Here is a 17,597-nt window from a genome sequence, read left to right as displayed (position 1 = left end):
TTTCTTTTTAACCCTTGCTTGATGATTGCCATGTCGCTTGAAACTCGAAACCAGTGAATCTGATGCATAACTATGCAGAACTTTGCATAACTTCTGACGACTTCTATTAGTTCTGAATTCTGATAAATCTGAAATCTGATATCATCAGAGGCGCGGAACGCAGCGCCACCTTATCGTTTAGCAGGAACTGTTTTCACACATGAAACGATGTGACGGTTTGATCAAAGATTGAAGCATGATTCCTGGTCTTCGCGCACGAAAGCGCAACAACAAATAAAAATGTGAATGACTTTTTACATCGTAAAGCGTATTTTAAAGTACTTTTAACCATGGTGTCGTATCCATCCATTAATTTAGTAGATTTAATCATTGATGAGGTTGCATTGGAGGGTTTGGATGGCATTACTATAGAAGGTTAGTATAAATACTAATTCAATTCTCCGTAAAATCTGTACATTATTCTTTTGCGCGATCAACAACTGTGTTCCTTGACGAAATATTTGTTAAGTCGAACCAAACTACTGCACGATTGACGAAACAGAATTGTGGTTTTAAAATATATTCCCTTCCATAGGAATTATAAGTTTCAATCAATGCATGTATGTTTAATAAACAGTAGTAAATTGTTATAAAAAAGCTATTTCTGGCATTTGGGTATATTGAAGGATATATTCGTTGTGAGATTCAGAAGTGACAATAGACGGTTCAGTTTATTTATTAAATTTCAGATACAAAGGATTATTTCAGCTCAATACTTTTCACATGCATTAGACTGTTTTGTAATTGAGATAAATAAAGCGATATATTTATAACAGATTTGAGAAAGTAGAAATAAGATATTATTTAACGCGTTCATTGCGGCAGAAAGGCGTGACTCTTTGGTCCACGTTGTTCATTGTACTGGCGAGTTGGGGGTGTATCTTAAACATCTGTCGCTCTGGAAATTATGGCGCTTGGTGTGTTCTAGTACCGTGCATCGTAATTTTTTTATTTAAAAATATTTATCAATAACTAAGTTATTGTACATCACTCGAAGGTTCTCTCAACAAAAAGGCTTCTGCGGTGACCACTGCTGCTCGAAAGTCGATCATCTAAATAAAAAATTCAAAAGAATTTACTTATTATATTATATTATCTAGTATTTGAACGAAGGATTTTTCGAAACATTGATTTGGGAAAAAATGGCTGATGTTTAAAGTAAAAGTTTCAATTTTTATTATAAATCGTGCCTGTTTTTGTCAATTAAAGGAAAGCTAAGCATTGGATAAAAAAATCCTTCGTTCACATACTAGATAATATAATATCTTTCGAGCGGCAGTGGTCACCGCAGAAGCCTTTTTTCTTAGAGAACCTTCGAGTGATGGACAATAACTTAGTTATTGATAAATATTTTTAAATAAAAAATTTACGATGCACGGTACTAGATGCAATCCTTAAAAGGAAAAAATATTTTTTGAGAAATGTGTTATAGCTTTTGAGTAAAAAATTTCCAAAGACCACCCTTTTTTCAGCCTCCTGACTGAGCATGACCCCTTAAGGGAGGGAGTATTCTCGCCTAGAAAGCCAATTTTTTGCCTTTCTTTAAGGGCGACGCAGCTGATGAGCATTATCTACACGAATTTATTAACATTTCACTTAGTTGTAAAAAAGATTTTAGCCATATATGTAATAATAATTAATGAAGATATGGGTCATCTTGTATATTTAGAGCTCTTATCAAACAATTACATAAATTTATACCGTCGACATTAAATTTTTATTCCAGGAACACAAATTTCTAATTCGTAATGCATTCTTTTTAGCATTATGGCTACGTTTGGCACATCGAATGCACTACACGTTACCGCTTCCAAAACCATTTATGGTTCAAATATGGTCCCTGTGTGTGCAAATCAGAGAGTTTGCATTTTACGAACTACAAACTGCCAGAGAACCATTTGTGATTTTTGATCGTTATGAATTCGTTGATCCCGACTTGGGTATTATATTGGAGCCGGTAAGCAATTTAAGCAACATTTGTTGCGGTATTAACTAACAAGTTACGTAAGATTAATTCTTTTTCGTAGGACAATGTTCCGCCGGACATTTATCCACATTGTCCAATATATGATGTTTCTAATGGCATTAAAGGATCTTGCTCAACATATTATACTCGTAAAGAAGCTACAGAAACTGTAAGGAGTCTCGGTTTAGACGATGCTATCGAGAGATACGGGCAGAAATTAGTTATCGTTGCGTCGCAGTCGGCGAGAAATCATGCACTGATCGGAGACGAGGTGTCTCCGACGGTTGAATTGAACGCGATGCAATATTGCTTCCTAGAGAGAGTAGGAAGGTCGCGGTATCATGGAGAAGTTACTCAGGGAAAACTTAGCCTTAACGCTTTAAAAGAAGATCCTAAAAGCCTGTTTTATCATCGTAAGCTATTGCTGCGCTATAAATTAATAACAAAGCAGATACATCACCAGAAAAGTGGAGGTCATAGTTGTAACGGAAGCCTTCTACATCTTCCGAGGTTCTTCGTCGAAAGGAAACAAAAAGCGATCTTCTTAGCCGAAGAAGTTATCAAGATTCTTAAATCGAAACCTAATTGTGTCGCAGAGTATGACGAAATAAAGCGCAAGCTGCAGATTGAGAATGCAATAAGAAAGTTATTTAAAACTTCGTTCTTTCAGAAAGTTGTGAAAACTGATATTGTAAGTAACAGGTAGCGCATAACTCTAACTATTTGTAGATAGTTTCATAGTTACAAGGGTCTCAGTCATTTAGAAAAAAATTTATATTTCTAAATAGAGAGTACCATACAGAACTTTGTACCCGAATGCAACGTCTACAGAGTGGCGACAGAAGAATAATCCGTTGAAAGAGAAAAAGATTAAAGTGGTGCAGTTGTTACTTCCCACTATCGATGTTGTTGAAGCGTGGAATAAAGAGGACATACCAGTAGAAGATGAAGTGCAAGGTTTGTGTTCTTAATTAAATGTAGCGAACTCTGAATTAAGTAGAAATAGATCAACAATACCCGCGTACTTCACCTCTATCTCTTCACTTTCTTAATTTACGTATTTAGAGTATACAAGGTATTCATTGTAATTGTCCATAGAATTCATCAGGCACTTTCGATGTTTCAAAAAACCAATACAATATCCTTTTTGCTATCCTGTAGGAAATATTAAGACGAATTCAGTGAGTACCAGAAATGCCTCATTTTTTAAGAAATTTCATTAAAGGATTTGAAGGCTTGAACGTTAGTTAAGATCGTACTATGCTACAGAACATTTTTCACGAGTGCACTTAAGGGATCATTCTGATAATCACGCCGCAAAATTCGGTAACATTCAGGCTTTTTTTTCTCAGTGAATACAATGAATAACAATGTCAAACTTTTTTTTCGTTTATTAATCTACTTATAATGTATACGGAACAATTGTTTAAATACACTTTTAATAGTATTTTTTCAATGTTATCTGGAGTATTAATTATTCATTGTGTTCGCTGAGAAAAAAAGCCTAAATGTTGCCGAATTTTGCGACGTGATTATCAGAATGACCCCTTAATGTTAAAACGATCGTTTCATTTATTGTTTTACATAAGATTGGTTGAGTAAACATAGTCTCAGAGTATAGAAATTATGTAATGCGCAATCACGAATTCTTATTCCCTACATTTCCTTTGTTTCGTAGAGTTGAATATCTCGAGTCACAAATATAGCGTGCCTTACTTGAAGCAAGCAAATGAAATAATCGAAGATGGCGGAGATGCCGGTATATGCCAAGGAAGCTTATCTAAAAAAATGGGACTTACTAAACTGCAATCGCGGACAATTCTGCGAAACATAGTCAAGTCCGGCATTGTGGCGACTTATATGAACGATATGGGTAGACAAAGGCTCACGAAGTATGTATCGAAAAGATTTGAGAAAGGTAGCGCGTTGAGTAAACAGTTTAACAAGGAAATGCATAAGATCAAAGAGCTTACGAAGCAAATTGTAACTGAGAATGATGATTTTGGGAAAAGTACAAGTAATACGAGAGAAGACAGGGTGGAGGCTGTTAGTGCTGATCAAGAAAGGAATTTAGAAGAAATAACTAACTCTAGTAAGACCAGTGACGGCAGCGAAAGCAACTCAGGGAAATCAAATAGACCTGCGGTAGAATTACAAAACATATTTCACGTTGTCAATCGAATATTGTACAAATATCGCTTAATAAAACGGCCAAATAGATATAAACGCACGTTTCCGAATTTTCAAGCAAGTACGAGTAATAAAGCGAAGGCGGAAGGAAAAGATACGAATTCTAATAATACGTCGCAGGCTTCCGAGCTGTCGTGCAACGAGAAAGCAATATCTGCGTATAAAAACATAAAAGTCGACATGATAGTTTTAACACCGATGCATACAGACAAATCAGACGCTGAAGTATTCGGATTTATGGAGAACGTACAAAATAGTGAGAAGAAAAGTATCGGGAATATCACGTACAGATTACTGCGAAGAGCTAATATGATAATAGAATCAGTTAAAGAAAATCAAGTAATTGATGATATGACAAAATTAATGAAGGTAGGATGAAAAGAGATATTTTTTAATGACGCAATCTATATAATAGGGTTTATACAAAAACCGACTTTTGAAAAAGCTGGTCTCTGAATTTCAGTATTCTAAAATAAAAAGGTTTTCGAATTTTACAAAATTATAAAAAAACCCTACTATATAATGCTATACGTACGTAATTAATATGAAAATATAAGTTACTCTATACGCACAGTCTGTATCCAATAATTAATTACTATCTATTTTTCCTCAGTTGATACACGAAGAAGAAGACAAAGAAGGATACGACGTGAAAATTGATAAGAAATCCTTACAGAGGTTGTTACAGAAGCTCGCGAAAGACAACTTAGTGAAGAATATAAAAATAATTCTCACCGGATTTGAAAAAGAGAAACATTTAACATTCATATGCGACCCAAGTGTCGATATCAACAGTGCTATTATTCAATCAGCCGTGGAGCAAGCAAAACTAAAGTTTTACTTATTGTTGTCGCAGAAGCCAAGATTACCCACGAAAAAGTACACGGACAAAGTAGTCCCTACTAAAAGTACAAGCACAGATGACGCAGCGGACAAGGCCGAAACTAAATCTTTACTCAAACAATTCAAAACACAATCGGCAGGCTATAAATGTGGTCCTAAAGAGTCCAAGAAATACGGCTACAGCCCAAAATTCATACGTATGCAAGCGTTCCACTTTTATCTGTTCTATCTGGCCTACGAGCATCCCGGGGAACCGACTATTTCAAAAGAGGAGCAGATACAAGCTCTACGGAACAACGATTTCAAGATCACAGACGAATTGGCGGAGGAGTTCAGTACGATCTACACGAAAGATATCAGCTGGAAGATGTTCGTGCCGCCTTTGCCGAAGTACAACGGTTGGCCAAAAGGGTGGATGTTGATGTGCGATGTTCTGTTACGGCTGCCATTGTCAGTGTTCTTGAAAATACACTTCGTTTCCTTCGCCATACCAGACTTGGACAAGTACGTGAACCATCCGATTCGGAAGCATTACTTGGTCAGAGACTTGCCAATTGATGCGCGGAACTCTTTACTGTTCGCGCGGAAGTACATATTTAACATTCACGAGACGGTGACAAGATTGTGTTACATCGGACTGGTACAGTTCGGCCCGCAGAGATTGAAGGAGAAGGACCAGGTATTCGTCTACGTGAACCGTCGCGCAGAATTAATGGACACGACTTCGTCCGCGCCTGGTTATCACATAATTGAGGATAAACCCTATCCTCTGATCAAATACAACTTCAATAGCACTCAGGCGGTCGAGAAGTATTGGTACGACATGTGGAATACTTGCATTAATACGCCGTTAGGCGGCAGGCTAGTTGTGCAAGGGAAGGAGATCGTACTGGAAGACTTGGCCAAGAAAAGTGCCATGATGGAAGTAGTGGTGGCTCGTTCCCCGGAGGAAGCTGTGAAACTAGATACTGGCCACCTGCCTGGGGACCGTAAAGGGGCGGCTGGGATAGATTCGGCGTGTTTCCCTCACCTGAAACGCAACTGGAATTGGGGTTTCGGCAGTAACGCTCGGCAAATAAAGAGCCAGCAGAATGTGGCGAACGAACGGGACACGTATCTTTCTAAAATAAAAGCGAAGCCTATTAAGTTCACAGAGTTCCCTGGATTGAAGAGAGTATCCGGGCCTCTGTCTGTAAACGCGACAGACCTCAGAAGGAAAGTGCACGCTAAGAACGAAGAGGGCTCGATTCAGCAGAGGAAGTACGAGGCATTGACGTGCTGTCGGAGCGCGAAACAGAAATCCTACGTGCGAAGAGTGCTGCCGCGTAAGGCGTCCAGTAAAAAGCGGAACAAGTACGACGAAGTTGACTATCGAGCGTTGCAGCGGATGCATAAGTTGCGAGTGGATTGGGACCAGCACGAGGACAAGATTCTGCTCGTCTGCAAGGTCGCTATGGTGTACCTTTGTCCTAATCCGCGGAAGCAAGTGCTCACGTTCTCTGCGGTGAGGGACATTTTAAGAACGTACTCGTTAAGTTCGCACAACAAGACGTCGAGAGCTTGCCAGCGACGACTCCTGTACATGCTCAGGCAGCAGCAGAACGTTAACGCCATCGCCTTGGGCGTCGAGGAGATCAAGCAGAACTTCTATATCAGAAAGCGCTTCGATGGTATTCTAGAGAGACTTAAGGAGGAGTATAAATGTTCTTACGAATACGATAAATACGTTGTGGAAGTTTTCAGGTCGCTTGTTGCCTACATAGCGAAGAAGTATTACGATATCTCGCACGTTGAAGAGAAGGAGCCGCTTCTTGTACCAGCCACGGTGCAAGAGTTCAATATACTTTACAAAGTCGTGCATCCTGCTAAGCCGTTCGGTAACCGAGGATTCACGAAAGATGCTAGGAACACCAACGACATACACTTCGCGGTGATTAACTCTGTTATTCATAGTTCCATGTGCTGCGGGAAGGACAGAAGATCTTGGGCGTACCAGTTGTTCAAGGTGTACCAGCAATACCCGGAGATGCTCTTGCGGAACGCTATGGCGAAGATTCGGAGCGATCAGATGGTTACCATTAAGAAGCATCAAATAACTACGATAAGGAAGTATGGTAATTACATGCCGATGAGTAGCTCTCAGTATCAGTTGAGCAGCAATTACATATACAAATTCCATACCAAGTGGCCGTACAATATATTCAAAGAGGCGTACGATGTTTTCTTTAAGCTGAGCACCTGGCACTGCCAGAGCCGAGTGGACAACGAGAGCGAAACGCCGAGCGACTTTAACGGTATCGAAGTGTCGCCAATTACTGGCGGAGTAATAGCGGCGATACACGACTACGCGGTACGGGATCAAATTGATTTCGATATTGAGATACCTGATCAAGTGATAATGCTGGACCCGAGGTTGAAGGAGAGAGACGAAACGTACTTTCGGATCGCTAAGAGATACCAGGATGTTTTAGTTATCTTAGACAATTTGAAGTTCGTGAAAGATCCTTCTTTCCAGAACGATGACACGGCTTCGGACTTTGCGCAGAAAAGCGACAAAGGCTTTAGCTCGGACGTTGATATTCTGTACGAGAACGATACCAATATGCGCAACGCTGACGCGAATGATAAGGATGGCTTCTCAGATCTGGACGCAGAGAAGAATATACTTCCACGGGGGTACGGAGCTGATAAGAGAAACTTCGAGGACACGAAAAGCTTCGCTTATTACGACGATATAATTTTCGAAAGCGACGAGGAGAATGGTCGTAATATCGTCGACGATGAACAGAATGTGATTAAGTTTCAAGATGGGACTACTATTGTATTGAACAAAGATGACATGGAGCGCTCTGCACTTTGCGATGAAGATTCTGCGATGGAAACGGTAGAAGGTGAAACAGCCTCAGCGAGTGATAATAGTCGTACGATTGAGAGCGAAGTACAAGCGCAAAGTATTAAGGCTACCGAACCCGTGGAACCTGCAGGTGCATCCCAAGCGCAGAGTAGCGATGGTACGCAAGGCATAAAAGGCTCTGTTTCATCTTGTTTAGAATCAGATATGGATGCGCAAGAATTAAATGTACACGGAGAGAAAAGAGCAAGAGACGATGAAGCATCGTTAGACTCGGATGAACGTGTACAAAAAAGAGCGAAATTAGATAACGAAGTCACTGTTGCGGGGGATGATGCGAAGAATGAAGAAGCACTGCGAAGCAGTGACGTTGTTCCAACCGGATTATCAGATCAGATACAGACCGAGTGCCTGAGAAAACATTCCGATGATAAAGCTGATGAAAGTAGCGGTGCAAACCTAAACGATATGAGAACTAGCAACGGAGAAGATATGTCCAATAAAAAATGTGAAGTTACTTTGTCGTCGAGAAAAAACAAACCGGCTTTTACACGCGTTAGCAGTATTTTGAAGAGTATACCATTCGAACAAAATTATTCGAGTAGGTATGGCAAGATCGACGATTCAGCTGACGTAACCAAACGATATACGCGTATAGCTCTGCTGAGGATGAGGGAGGAATTGAGCGAACTTACAGTAGCCGACAGCCATCACGCGCACGAATACTTTGTTGTAAATATGTTTAAAGTTTTCTACACCTTGCATACGAGTCCACAGAAGTCCAGGGAAAAGGAGATTTTCAAGGGTTTTATGATACCTCTGGAGTTGCTACCTCTCAAATTGAACGCGGTAAATGATCTAATTCAAGAAATAAACAAATTCGCCATTTTTCCCAACGACAGCATCTCGTACTGTGATTTTAAGAAGAACCTGCCTAAGGACTTGCCGCTCAATTTGAATGACATAGAGGCAGTTTATAAGTTTGTACGCGACAAGAAAGAACTTGGCGCTAGTATTCAAGAGTTAATGGTGAGTGAAGCAGAAGCACATTTCTGTATTTAAATTTGGTAATTTACTGTGGTAATAAGTAAATAAGAAGTATGTATTATCTTTTATCAGATCTGAACTAAAGAGATTTTCTATTCTTCCGCAGAATAAATTTCAGAGTAACTTAGGAGAGGATTTGTATCGGATTACCTCCTTCCTAACAGAAAACCGTTTGTTTCTGCGGTCCGGTGTGATGACGGTCCGATACATACACCATCGTCACGCAGATTCCTGGCTGATACGTTCGTATAAAATTTATCGGCTAGAGAAAGAGTCCCTCGCGCCAATGCCTCAGGGAACAGTCTACGATGTGACCGAACCAGAGATAATCATTACCGAAGACGATGTAAATATGACTGAAGAAGCCACTAAGAATGCCACGGTAGAAAGCGAATTGCCAAGCACTAAGTGCGAAAACCCAGTTGAATTGGATACTCAGTCAGAAGTGAAAAGTCATAAGAATGAGAATTCTGACAAGGAGGCATCGAATCATAGCGACGAAGAGTGCGCCACGCAGACGAAGAAAAGAATGCAAAGAAAGAGGACCCGTTTGCTCCCTCAAAGGGATATATCTAGAGCTGCGAAGCAATTAGATCTTACGTAAGATCTTTTCTCTATTATCCTACTAATATAATAAATGCGAAAGTGTGTTTGGATGTTTGTTACTCAATCACGTCGAAACTACGCAACGGATCTTTCTGAATTTTTGTACTTACGGAATCTAGGACCAGGAATAACATATACGATACTTTTCATCCCGATTTTTTAACCGATCTGGACCAAATTTTGCATAATTACTCTCTAGAACCCTGCGGAAAATATAGGCTAGCATAAACTCTGGACATCCCACCCCTCCACCCCTTATTTCACCCTCCTGAGACTCTGTGATAATCGAAGTTTTACCCAAACAACGCCGGGTACTTTAAGCTAGTTCATTATAAGAGGATTTCAATTCTGCCATCTTTATTTTATGCGTTCGAACATCTCTCTGTCGAAGTAACTGACTTGCAGGCAGTCAAATTATTCAGAATTATTACGAACACTAAATATATAAATCATTTGAATGTTTCAGTACGAAGCAAGAAATAAGGGTAGTGATAAAACCATGGATTCGAATAGACGGGGTTTTGAATCGTAGAGTGCTTGATCGCATGTTGGGAGCAGTTCTGTCGTACTGTTTAACACACCCAGGTATAGCGTTAACCAAAGTACAAAATAGATTTGTTCCTGCTCTTCAGCCGTGCCATACACGCGAGCTGGTCGAGGTAATTTATATTAATTATTATACGTAAAGCGTCTCGCTGTATTCAACTGTTTGTAATGATAAACTTCTGGAACATACTCTGCACATACAAGCGCAGGAAGAAGCGCAAACATGCAAATTTCTCTTGTTAAAAGAAACTAAAAAGTGCCATACCCTGTCGCAATCTGAGGCTTCGTTTTCAAGATACAGCCAATTTAAATTTAGTCGTCCAACTTTTGGTGCGCGTTACTTAAACGACACACCAGCACACGAAACATTCTGATGCATATTTTTATTTATTCCGATAATGATTTTGAATAATGTCTAAAAGCGATTTGTGCAATGAGATACTTAATATTTTGTGAAATTTGTGTTTGCGACAGATGTTGGGAAAGCTGGGATGCTTGGAAAAAATAATATTAAGGAAACCACACGTGAGTTTGTTTTCAAAGCCATCGCAAGTTAAGCCAAGTAAGTCAGAATGTGTTATTTTATGAATGAAATTTTTTAATTGATCTCTAGGATTCCTCTTTAATGTGTTTAAACTTGAAGCAGTATTTTCATTATCACTCCGAATGGTTGTATCTGTGCTCCGTGTTAATTATACTCTTCATTTTCTGCTTTTAGTAATTGCAAATAATGATTGGGCTCCCGAAGAAGATATCTTCCTTGAAGCTACGACTGGAGCAATGCTGAAATTTGGAGTATTTTTAAGCACTAAGATGTACAGTACAGATTACATTTCGTGATTGATGAGATTAATGAATTCCTGAGGAATAATAAAGAAATTTAGATGATGAATTTGTATGAAATTATGGAAATTTGTACGCTTTTTAATTATCAATGAAATATAAAATCATTTGAAGAGAACGTAAAAGTTAATATAAGTACTTTGTCAAAATCGCATTACATCGATTTAACAACACTTCAGCATCCCCTTGTTTTTCTACTGTTTTAAATGTAAAAAAAAAAGATTTATTTTAAAGTCCTGTATTAATATTTATGTATAATGTTATGTTGAGGCTTAAAAAAATGTAATCTGCAAAAAATGAATTCTTATTTTCTCTCGAAATTTTCTTGATAATAATTAGAAATGTGATTCTGGACCATAAGTTTGCATTTGAAGGGAAGCACGCGCCTAGTTATGGCGCGCAAGCGCCAGTATGAATATTCCAGAGCATTTTCTTAAAAAATAGAAAACTTTTATTTTAAAGAAGTAACAAGTAACAAGTTTTCTGCACTAGGATGATACAAACATACCATAAAAACACCAAAATATTTATACAATGTTAACAATTTCTGTAAATTCTCGTAATCGATGTATCGTAGAAGTATCTGCTAGGTATATCAGATTGCGATCACCTTAAGTCAAGGTATATTAGGCTCTGTTACATCTTCATTACCGAACCAATAAATCTGTTCGAGCAAAGGCCATTTAACCAGGCTTTTGCTAATAGATTTAAGCGCAGAAACACTGTCCTATCATTTCTCGTATAACGCGTAACATATGCATGTATAAGATATTGAATAAATAAATACTGTCTAAGCATGAATAATGAAATATGATGTTACAAATCAAGATCTCAATTAAAATCGAATTACATTTACAAATATCTTATATGTATATAATGATAATATAAAGTATCGATATTGCGGAATAAAATAGACTTCAGGTAAAAAACAGGAACAGAGATGGGTCAAATTTTTATTTAAATAAAAATTTCGAATAACTAATAAAAGTTGAAAAAATTATTCATCATGTGTCGAATAAAGTTAATTTTTTTTATCCGACGCGAATTTATACGAGGAATAAAATTATTTTTTTTTCTTCGTCCAGCGTTTCAACTTCAGCGTCGAATAAATTTGTCAACATTAACTTTAACTGTAACTTTAACTTTATTCGATGGCGAATAATTTTCTGGCGCGCATTTGCGCCGCCGAGAACCGGGGAGTAAAAAAATAAACTTTATTCAAAGTATATCCGTTATTTAAATAATTTTCTTATTTCGTTAATGCCCCAGTCTGAACAGGAATGCGTTATTGTACTCAAAAATGTTAGATAAATGTAAATCGTTAAAATACAGCGTATGCAGTAACTGTGATATAAAAATTACTTTTGTCAACACTTTTAAGAATTACTACCTACACTTCGCAAATATTTTTACTATAGTAAATTTCTATAACACGCTTGCTTAATTTATCCATAGTATTTGACGACACTGACACACGGGCAGGTAATATTTGAATCGTTCGAATAATTTTGCTTCAATATACATATATACTGCAAACACTATGCACCTTTACTTTATACCGTATTAAATCCTCGTATCATAACATACATATTTTATTTCTAAATTTCTCTGTTTACTATTCGAAGACATTCACTGGAAATGAAGAATTAATCTAGTGGAAAAGGAATGTATGTATTTCTTGTAACATAATTAAATGTAATTATAATACTCTTGAAAACTTCGCATTACCATCCACAGGGTTAGTTGTTATATACAGTGTTATAAATAGGGATGAGAGTCAACAGTGTTACACAGTATATATATATATACACATACATAGATTTCCTTTATCGAATTTCAATTGCGGAAGTCCCTTGATAAAGACAATGTTCAACGTTTCGTGTAACGACGCTATTAACAATAAAGTATTTGCATGTGCTCCAGCGTGAGAATGATATAACAATAATAACGTACAGCAATAATATAGATACAACAATATATCATACTTTTAACAGTACCTATACTCCAAACTAAAGTCTGCTATGTATAATTAAAAAATCAATAAGCTTGAATAAATTTCTAAACTCTCAAGGTACGTGTAAAACTTTGTATAGCTTCTCCTCTAAAAACATTCCTTATTTTAAAATAATACAGCGTGTCCCGGTATTTATTATAACTTATGTACCGAATATAATAAATTGTTTTCATTCGAGGCTTCGTTTTCGAGAAAATTGACTTTGAATATTCTTCGAGTACCTTTGCATTTATCTATCTCCCTCTACTTAGACTGGGCTCACAAATGGAAATAAGACATAAAGCCCCGAATGAAGAAGAAATTATTCTATATTTCCGATTTATTTTCTCACGTAGAATCACCATCAATACTGGGGCACACTGCATAACCAACTTTTTATACTTTTATAGAGCGTATTAAATTAAAAGCAAATGTATGCTAGACATTCGTGGTGCCACTGACCCAGAAAATCTTTTGTTTCAGTTTCGATGTTGTGCATTTTATATAACATTATTATTTGGTTCTAATTCCACGGAATATAAAATCATACAAAAATCATATTAGTAAGGCAATGACGTGAGAATTATGATCATTTAATTACTACTAGAAAATACTTTAATACAAAGTAATTTTTTGATTCGACGTAATGAAGATGAAAAGCCTTCTTTCACCTTGATTCGTAAAAGGTTACAGCAATGATTGTTCCCATGATTGTTCGCTTTCACAAAAACGTGCCTCTAAAAACGGATCTTCCTCTGTTGGATTTGTTCGTAAATTTCGGGGCTTAACAATTGGTATCCGGACTTTTCACTTAGGTAATACAACTTGTCTTGTATCCTTTTAGTGTCATATCCGTCGTCCAGAAGATCTTTCTTCTTTAATTTGAATGTACCTGAAAGAATGATTTAAAAACTCGTTGATTTTGTGATAATAAAAGGCAATGAATTATCTCGAAATATTCGGGGAGGGGAGATACTTTGGAAAAAGTGTTAAAATCAATTTCTTGAGACTTGCGTTGTACGAATTAACAACACTTACTTGTACCTATATTTCTATTTCAAATTAAACAATTTATTGCTAGAAAATATCTCGATGCAAAAAAATGCCTATTGTTATACACACCAACATTGTTATCGAACAAATATTATTAACAAAGATACCTGTGAGATCAATCTTGGTTAAAATCCTAATAAATCTAGGTACAGCATAAAATGCTAAGTGCTCCTTCAGATCAGTGGACAATTTACTGATGTCCAACGTTCCACTTTCATCCAATATTGCTGCCATTCCAGCTCTGCCTTCGAGACCTGGAATCTAACGAAAGAATTAAAAGATATAAGGAGTTCTTGAAACGCTTAGGAAATCGGTAACTATTATAAATTTGGTTATAGTAATATTGTATAGTCTTATGAGGGGCGTTGCTAGGATTTCCTTCAGGGAGGCGCAATAAATAATGAAATCGAATTTTGAATTTATATACATCGTTAGAAATTACTATAACCGGGGTATAATACCGAATTGCTTGAGAATTTAATTTATTTTTATTTTGCAGTAAATTAATCTAATTTTTCCGCTACGCCCATGAGTCGTATAATAAAAGCTGTAGCGATATCGTAAGAAATCTGACTTAATAAGTGTTTATGCAGCCTTTATTTACTGCTATCTTTACCTCAACCCCGTACACAATGCAGTCTCTATAGTTAACGACATTACTAATAATAGCTTCAACTTCGGATGTAGAAACGTTTTCTCCTTTCCATCTAAAGGTGTCGCCTGTTCTGTCTTTGAAAAACAAATAGCCAAACTCGTCTGCTAGTAAAATGTCACCTGCGAAGAAAGAAACAGTAATTAACTCTAGGTCATAAGTTTTTCAACAGAAATACATAATTATTGTGCACAACACGTGTGAAGATTTAACCGACCACAGATTCTAAGGTTTTAATAATAATATGAAGTTTGGAAATTCTATTAGCCCAAATTCGTACCAGATATAAATGCCGAATCGCCTTTTCTAAACACATCGCGGACGACTTTCTTCTCCGATGCTTTCTGATCCACGTATCCTAAAAATGCTCTGGATGGATTATTGGGTAAAATTTTTCCAACAAATACACCTGGTTCATCTAAAAGCAACAGAAGAAACGTTTTTTAACTGCCTAAGGGTATTCTGATGAAAAATCGAGATATATGAAATTCAGGCGATAGTGTTTATTTTATAAAAGTGAAAAATAGGATACTTACTTGGTTCACACACTTGACACAGTCCTTTCGAGTCCCTTATTGGTTCACCATCGTTATTTGCTTTCAGGATGGAAATAGGGTAAATTGATGGAATGATTCGCGACATGAAACCGATAGCTCCAACTGTATTATCAATATTTACTGAAACAGATAGGTTATCGTTAGTATAAAATATAAAGTAGAACGTGTATGATGTGTGTTTGTCTGTCGCCTAAAAACTTTCGAACGGTAAATTCTGGGGTGATGAAATGTGCCTCAGCTCATTTTGCAGAATGTGAGTTTCGCACAAAAAATGATGCTAAGTAGTAACTAATATTTAGACAAAAGTTCTGTACACTTTTTTAGACTAGTTGCATTCTTTATAATATTGAGAAATTTAATTGACAAAATTAGTCGTTCACTTATCGATCTGATTTGGAAAAGCATCTTACGCTTTACGGAGCTTTCCTTGGAAATCAACATAGATCATATAAAAAGGAAGATAACTAAAGGAAAACTGAACTATACCGTAACACAAAAAAATAATGATTTACCAATATTAGCGTTTCCTTCCGTTGCTCCATAGAATTCAGCGATTTGTGGAATGTTAAATCGTTCTACAAACTCGGACCACAGTTGTGGCCTCAAGCCGTTCCCAAACATCAGTCTAATATTGTGTTGCTTGTCTTCCGGTCTCGGAGGTACAGCCAAGATGTATCTGCACATTTCTCCAATATACTGACCGACCTGAAAATAAATTACACCAATTCTTTAACGTTGTACGTCGCGGTTCTCTTTACTCATTGCTTTGAGACACTTTAAGTCTATTTTACATAGAATTTGGGGACATAAAAATTATTAACGAGACGCACTAGAAAAATATGAACGTCTTGAGAATTTTATAAAGTTGCGGCGAAAGTTACAAGTAGAGATATACTCACTGTACAGTTATATTTGATGCATTCAGGGAAATAGGCGCTCGCCGAGAACTTCTTCCTAATCACGGTTGTTGCCCCATGAAGAAGCGTCGCACCTATGGTCATCGCACCGGCAGCGGTGTGATACAATGGTAACGGTGTATAAAATCTATCTGTACTCCTAAATTGTGCCATCATAAAAATGCCGGTCGCCATAAAGATATATCTGGAAAGGTACCAAAGCTGAGAATTAAAATATTGCAGGTATATCCCCTGTGTTTTTTAAATGGTCAATTAATAATTCTTAGCGAGTATTTCGCATTACAATATAGATAAATATTGTTATTATTAGAGCCAAACGTTTCTTACCTATTATTAGTAATAACTGCTGCTTTAGGAAGACCAGTTGTGCCACTGGTGAAAATATATAACAATTTGTCGTTGTGGCCGCCTTTTTCCTTTTCGGAGAGAACCGGTGGGGCCGCAGAGACCTCAGCCATAATGCTGAATAAATCTTTGTCATTAAGCTTCGATGGCTTGGTATTTGGTACATTATCAAATCTGTACAGCGTAAATTTTGAATCCAATGTACCCACGATATCTGATACAGCTGAAATAAATATTTCATCGTATTTGAGTGAAGCTATCTACTATAATTGTTCAAGCAGAGCTTTATAGGCGATTCCTAGCACTTATTTATTTTAATATGGTTACATTGCCATATTCTATTAATCATGTAACATGAAAAAAAGAAAAAGCTGATTACCCAGATGCAAGCACCACCATCGCACTAATATGATAATTAAATATATTAAATATCTTTAACTATATTTAATATACGTATTAAGATAATTAAATATCATTAAGTTAGAATTATATTCTGAAATATAATTTTTAATCTGGTTTCTTTACCTTATTAATTAACCTTATCTTATACGGGGGGTCACAAGTCACTTGAATATTATGAAAGAAGGTCGCGACTCAAAAAACTTTGGAAAACACTGTTCCACGTAATACAAATAATACATGATTTTTAACGCACAACGTATGCAAATTAATCACCATTACATCAGCATATTAATACCATTTAAATACGAAGACGGTATATTAAAAAAAGAAAAAAAAAATACGAATGATCTGAGAAACTCAGAAACGATCGTGTTACGAAAAATGATCTTTTCCCTGAAACCGAATATCTCGTGCTTCTGATACCCTTTCGTGAGTTCCAACGCAACGAAAATATGTATCACACGTTATCGTAGATTAAGAACCGAATTGGTCCTACCGCAGATACCATTTTACTTCGATTCACGAGAATCCGTCGGTATTGAAATACCGCAGCTTCTAAATTTCGCAAGTAATGGCTGGGATAAATAATCTCCACTTGCACACTTCGTGCGCAGTGTGTAAACGTAATAGCCGGCGGTATTATGCAATCATTTATAAAATGACCATCAGGTCGAATCGACCACGGCACGCAACCCAACACCTAATTTTCTTTCATTCTAGGGTAGTTAATTCCATTTCCCATTATTG

At 37.0% G+C, this 17,597-nt stretch overlaps 2 protein-coding genes across 4 annotated transcripts in view; one reads left to right on the top strand and one right to left on the bottom strand.

Moving 5' to 3' along the window:
* The first annotated feature begins 196 nt into the window (after positions 1-196).
* Positions 197-11,000, top strand: LOC143366029 (general transcription factor 3C polypeptide 1). Of its 2 annotated transcripts, XM_076806728.1 has the most exons (10): positions 197-414; positions 1,803-1,996; positions 2,067-2,696; positions 2,794-2,962; positions 3,684-4,564; positions 4,809-8,918; positions 9,043-9,536; positions 10,009-10,201; positions 10,563-10,650; positions 10,807-11,000. In XM_076806728.1, exons 1-10 carry the CDS (start codon positions 330-332, stop codon positions 10,926-10,928), a joined length of 6,966 nt encoding a protein of 2,321 aa, XP_076662843.1. In that variant the 5' UTR covers positions 197-329; the 3' UTR covers positions 10,929-11,000. The 2 variants fall into 2 exon arrangements, with proteins under 2 accessions (XP_076662843.1, XP_076662845.1); XM_076806730.1 differs by lacking the exons at positions 197-414; positions 1,803-1,996; positions 2,067-2,696; positions 2,794-2,962 and adding an exon at positions 3,104-3,186.
* A 359-nt stretch (positions 11,001-11,359) lies between these two features.
* Fatp1 (Fatty acid transport protein 1) overlaps positions 11,360-17,597 on the bottom strand; it is a 36,295-nt gene continuing 30,057 nt past the window's right edge. For both annotated transcript variants that reach the window (XM_076806731.1, XM_076806732.1), the window contains exons 6-13: positions 16,431-16,671; positions 16,086-16,287; positions 15,699-15,891; positions 15,166-15,306; positions 14,910-15,047; positions 14,594-14,751; positions 14,085-14,238; positions 11,360-13,816 (exon numbers count right to left, since the gene is read on the bottom strand). In XM_076806731.1, coding sequence (XP_076662846.1) covers positions 13,662-13,816; positions 14,085-14,238; positions 14,594-14,751; positions 14,910-15,047; positions 15,166-15,306; positions 15,699-15,891; positions 16,086-16,287; positions 16,431-16,671 — 1,382 coding nt within the window. In that variant the 3' untranslated portion in view covers positions 11,360-13,661. The remainder of the gene's footprint in view (positions 13,817-14,084; positions 14,239-14,593; positions 14,752-14,909; positions 15,048-15,165; positions 15,307-15,698; positions 15,892-16,085; positions 16,288-16,430; positions 16,672-17,597) is intronic.

This window comes from Andrena cerasifolii, chromosome 2, assembly GCF_050908995.1.
Source record: "Andrena cerasifolii isolate SP2316 chromosome 2, iyAndCera1_principal, whole genome shotgun sequence".
Classification (NCBI taxonomy): domain Eukaryota; kingdom Metazoa; phylum Arthropoda; class Insecta; order Hymenoptera; family Andrenidae; genus Andrena; species Andrena cerasifolii.
This window is presented reverse-complemented; position numbering and strand designations above follow the sequence as displayed.

What these genes read in the sequence shown, in the direction of transcription:
- LOC143366029 (XM_076806728.1), top strand. Translation starts at nt 330, where the DNA reads ATGGTGTCGTATCCATCCATTAATTTAGTAGATTTAATCATTGATGAG. An exon ending in TGGGTATTATATTGGAGCCG is followed by an intron (nt 1,997 to 2,066) that starts GTAAGCAATTTA and finishes TCTTTTTCGTAG; the next exon opens with GACAATGTTCCGCCGGACAT. An exon ending in ATATGACAAAATTAATGAAG is followed by an intron (nt 4,565 to 4,808) that starts GTAGGATGAAAA and finishes ATTTTTCCTCAG; the next exon opens with TTGATACACGAAGAAGAAGA.